The sequence below is a fragment of the Buceros rhinoceros genome, unplaced genomic scaffold (genome assembly GCF_000710305.1).
Source record: "Buceros rhinoceros silvestris isolate BGI_N320 unplaced genomic scaffold, ASM71030v1 scaffold20318, whole genome shotgun sequence".
Classification (NCBI taxonomy): Eukaryota; Metazoa; Chordata; class Aves; order Bucerotiformes; family Bucerotidae; genus Buceros; species Buceros rhinoceros.
The window spans coordinates 1-4,755 of record NW_010427726.1 but is presented as its reverse complement, the minus strand read 5'-3'; the positions used below and the strand labels follow the sequence as shown (position 1 = coordinate 4,755).

Here is a 4,755-nt window from a genome sequence, read left to right as displayed (position 1 = left end):
GTAGGTGAGCAAGAGAGCGCCGATTTGCCAACATTCACAGAGGGGACCCCTAGCTCCAGGTCATGACACCCCCACCCCTCCTCTCGGGTCAAGCACTGCCAGGATGCTCCCTCCGGGTCTTCCAGGCAGAGTCAGTACTTCGTCTCTGAATGGGATGGGGGCAGTTACCCAAGGTCGCCAAGCAAACCAGGAGGAGAAGCAGGAATCCAGACCAGGATAGGCGAGCCCCGCTGCCGTGCTGTGTCCCTCAAGGGCCCCATGGCTGAATTGGGAAGTACCTTGCACCTCTTCACGCGGCAGTTCGGATCCACGTGTGGTACTTCTCGGGGGAGGCAGCGCTCATGACTGTGGTATACACTGTGTTACTGGGGGGGAGAGGAAGAGGAGAGAGCGAGTGACTCTCCAAAGGCAGCAACATTCATTTACGAAACTAGCAGAATGAGTTTTAGAGGAAACAAACGTTCACTTAGGTACAGGAAGGGTAGAAAAAGTGGGAAGAGACTGATAAAAAAATGTAGGCTGCTGGCACAAATTTATTATTTTCCCCCTCCAAGTTTCCTCCCATTTGTCAGACAGTGGAGAGGAAGCCCAGGCACGCGCTTTGCAGCGGCCTCTGCCTAGCTCTGACGTGAAGGACTGAGCCGGAGAACACGCTGAGCTCCTCTTACAAAGTACCACAAGACAGGATAACCGGCAGAGGCGCAGTGTGCCAAACCAAGCAGAGCATTAGCGATGTCCTGAAAGCCAGTCAATGGTACCTAAAACTTGTGCCCCGTTTCCTCTGCAAGCAGAGTGCCCCAGATCTCAGCTGGGCAAGCACAGGGTTGCCACGCAGACACACAGGAACATCCCACCAGGATGTGGCAGGTGGCCTCAAACACGTCTCTCAACCTCGTACTTACTTGTTTAAGACTGGCTTCACCGACAACACCTGCACAGAAAATTTGAAGAGTTGTTATTTGGGGAAATGAAGAGGGAATTAAAAGGCTGTTTGGAAACAGCAGGAGCATGAACTTACCTAAAGGAATAATGCAAAGGCAAGGATTTCTTTTGTGGTTTTTCAACACCAGACCACTTTACAGCAATACTTTTTAAAAGCCCTGGGAATACACTGAAGCTCTCAAAACTAAACATCACTCACGCCTAACGCTTCACCTGCCTGCTGTGGTACTTGAACTCAGGGTCTGCACCAAGGGGGTGGCGATGGGATTCGCTGGCAGATCTACCGCCAGACGCCTGTGCCAGGCCGCTCAGGCCCCGCGAACGCCCGCCCAGCCTTAGCAGCCTCTGCCTCTCCGGAGCTGGCTGCACGCCACACCTTCTCACCACGCCCTCTCCTTGCCCAGCTCTGAAATCCGAGGAATGCCACTGCCCTTCCACCTCGAACAGGAAATGGCAGGTCACAGTCATAACGCAGACTTTGAAACGGTACCTTGAAGAGCGTGTCCAGGTTGATGTTGTGCTGGCCAGTAGCATTGAGAGCTTTGATGGCTGGAGTTCTGCAGGAAAGCAACGCCGCAGCAGCATTAAGCACCCCTGACCCTTCTGCAGGCTACAGCGCAGCGCCGCGAAAACGTCACTGAAACGCTTCCCCCGCCTGAGAGAACCGGGGCTGTGGAACTGAACCCGGCCTCAGGCTGCTGAAGCTGATGGCTGCGCCTCTGGGTACAGACCAACGGGGAACCTGCCCACAGCGTTCTGGGCACCGCGCAGCCTGCAGGCTGTGCGACGGCTGCGAGCACCTGCCGAGTGCCAGCGAACAGTTCCTCACTGTGACTGTAAATCCTCCAGCTTGTACTGAACTTTGCTCTGGACAGAGTTTTGGTACATGCCTTATCCTCACCATTCCTCCTCTTCTATGCCACTCAGTGTCACCCAGACTTCTGTCTGGCATTTATTGCTCCTGGCCTAACCTGCTCCCGTTTGAGCAGCGTTTCAGCCACTAGACAGGCTGCCTGCTCTGAGCTATCAGCTGCCTGCAGAGGGGAGCACCCGAGCGCCTCGGCTTGTCAAAATCCACGAGTTCCCTCAGCACCGAGCTCCAAACTCAACTTACCTTCGGTCGTCAAACGGAGGAGGAGTCGTCCAGTGGTCATAGTTTGTCTCCACACGAAACCACCTGCCACACAGCACCAAAAGGTCAATCAGGAGGTGATTAACCAAGGCCAAGAAACCGTGTCTCCGTATTGCTGGAAGGAAAAAACCTCCCTCCACAGCCTCGTTGCTCCGTCTCTTGCAAGCCCGAGGGACTCGGTGTCGATACACACGGCTTTTTTTGTTCTACTTACGCTCCACCTAAAGGATCGAGCGGCCAGAGATCCGCTGGCCCTCTCCTGTTCCTGGTGATGACCATGCCTTCTTTGGGCGAGGCGCCTCCTACAATATAGTACACTTCAGCAATGATGGGGACGCCCGCCAGCCTGAGAACAGCTGACTGAAAGTCCTCTGCTCTGCTCAGCGTCTAATGCACAGAGGGGAGCACAGGGAAACACAGGTCACGGTCACGCACGGGAACGAGCGCTGGGGCGTCTGCCAGAGCGGAGAAGATCCAGCTTTTTTCTAATGGACAAGTGCCTGCTTGAAAACGCTGCTCTGACAGTTAGCCGAAGTGACCAGCATCTGCCACTCCGGAGACAGAGGCACGTCCACGCTCCGCAAATTCAACCCTCAACATCTTTCAGTGAGAACCACGTGTGTAAGTACAAATCACATCACCGCGAAGCACGACCAAGTAACTTGGTGCACTTACGTCTCGGACAAGCCAGCTGACGGGGTAATTCCGGTTCAGAAAAGCAGCTATTGCATTTTCCCACCAGCTACCACCCGCTGGGGACAAAAAACCAAAAAGAAATCACTATGCGCACTGGTGACACAGGCCCTGTGAAAGCCATCCTCCAGCCGCCCCTGCCCACGCCCCGCTGTAGCTCTGCAGTCCAACGTGTTCCGAACAGCTAACTGACACCAGCACAAGCGTCTGCCTGGAAAAGAGGAGGAGAGCGGAGAGAAAACGCTTCCGCTCCCTGCGAACCAGAGACCTCGGCTCCTGCCTGTCAACTTCATCACCTTTTCCCCCAGCAGAATACAAGAGAAGGGCCAGAGCGGGCAACAGCCAACAGCGACCAGGACATCAAGTGGGGAAGACAGACTGTACCTCGTTCATCGCCGGAGATGGTGAACTTGTGTGGACTTTGTCCGGTCCACAAGCCTACGTAGCCCAAGAAGGTGGTGCCTTGATAGGCGATCTGAAAGCGGCCAGCAGGCGGGATGTCAGCACTCTGCCCCGGAACGCTGCGGGAATCACCCGCAGCAGCCCCAGCCGCTGTTCCGGTGGGGCCGCGGCAGCCACCCGTCATACCTGCCCGCCTCTGGTGAACCGCACGTCAATCGTGATCTTGCTCAGGATATCCACAAAGCCGTAATCCAGGTTCCGCCCGTGGTAGATGTTCCCTTTGTCGTCCTGAGCGATGATGCTCGTACAGAACCTTCAGCCAAAAAAGGACAAGGAACGATTCAAGACAACCTGCTTTCAATAACGCTTCAACACTGCGGCTGAGCCAGCCTGACACTGCAGAAGAGAAACTCCGTTACTTCCGCAAAGGGTCTGCAAACAGGAGCTGCCATCACGACCCTGAGAGAACAGTCGTGTAACTTTCTGGTCAGATTTCTCAGAGGCTCCAATTTCATACTGGGAAGCACCCCTGGGTTTTCATTTTACCCCCTTTTTCAAATCCAGATGTGAAGCAGACATCTACAGCTGTCCACAGAGCACCAGGCTGAAAGCCGCCGGCTCTCTTCTTGACAAGAGGTGATTTAATTTCAGCCTGTTCCCCGTTTATAGGCACAGGGAGGTTAAAAGTTCTAACCAAGTCCTTCCAAACAGAGGACACTGGTTGTTGAAGCGTCAGCCGCTTCGCTAACCCCTCCGCTAGGACAGGAAGTGTGCTGAGACATTTCTGATAACAGTTTTAGTTTCATTGAAACTTTTCTGAGGAAGTCTATTGAATTAGCAGCGAATTTCTTCATTTTTCTCAAGGATGAGTTCATCATCCTCGTGATGCACAGCACTGTCTTTCCAGACTGTGAAGGTTAGAGATTTTTGCAGACAGTTTGTTCCCTGGTGATTTTTTTTAATGTTTCTGAATTTTTGTCTTCATTTCAGGGTACAAACTGCATGAGGAGAACGAAACCTTCCAGCTGAACGTATAAAACATCCCAAATCACCTGCCATGAGTCCTCGCCTGCCTTTGTGCATTCTCCCACTCAACCGCAGTCAGTCTCGACGTGGGTTTCTGTAAGTACCGGACACTCACGCGCTATATTCGTAGGCGAAGTTGAGCAGGATTCCGTCTCCCAGACTCACTCCCAGAGCTCTGCACAGTCCCAGAATTTCCCCGGCGAAGGGCTGCGGCATGAACAACTCCAGTTCTGCCGCGATCGGCTGGATGACTTCATGGACCCACTTGGGAACACTTTCACTGCAAAACACGCTCCGGGCATTAGCCGAGAGAGACAGAGAGGTGCGCAGGGCAGCGGGGTGGCGCGCAGGGCAGCCCGTCCCGGCTGGTGAGGGGGGACCAGCCCCATCCCTCACTGCATCTCACCGGCTTCTGCACATCCCCAGAGGAGCTTGAACCACCCCCGGACAACCCGAGGAAAACATTGAGCACATGCTCCCTCCTCCGGGATGCCCGCATTCCTCCCCGGGATGCCCGCATTCCTCCCCGGGACGTCCCCAGCCCCTCTGGCAGGTTCCCA

The 4,755-nt window shown here is 54.5% G+C and overlaps 1 protein-coding gene across 1 annotated transcript; it reads right to left on the bottom strand.

The window, feature by feature from the left end:
- Window positions 1–289: 289 nt before the first annotated feature.
- On the bottom strand, window positions 290–4,462 carry NAAA (N-acylethanolamine acid amidase). Its single transcript, XM_010142030.1, has 9 exons — window positions 4,311–4,462; window positions 3,356–3,482; window positions 3,152–3,242; window positions 2,750–2,826; window positions 2,289–2,461; window positions 2,057–2,119; window positions 1,433–1,499; window positions 903–931; window positions 290–365 (listed from the first exon to the last, which is right to left on the bottom strand). Exons 1-9 carry the CDS (start codon window positions 4,409–4,411, stop codon window positions 290–292), a joined length of 804 nt encoding a protein of 267 aa, XP_010140332.1. The 5' UTR covers window positions 4,412–4,462.
- Between the last annotated feature and the right edge of the window lie 293 nt (window positions 4,463–4,755).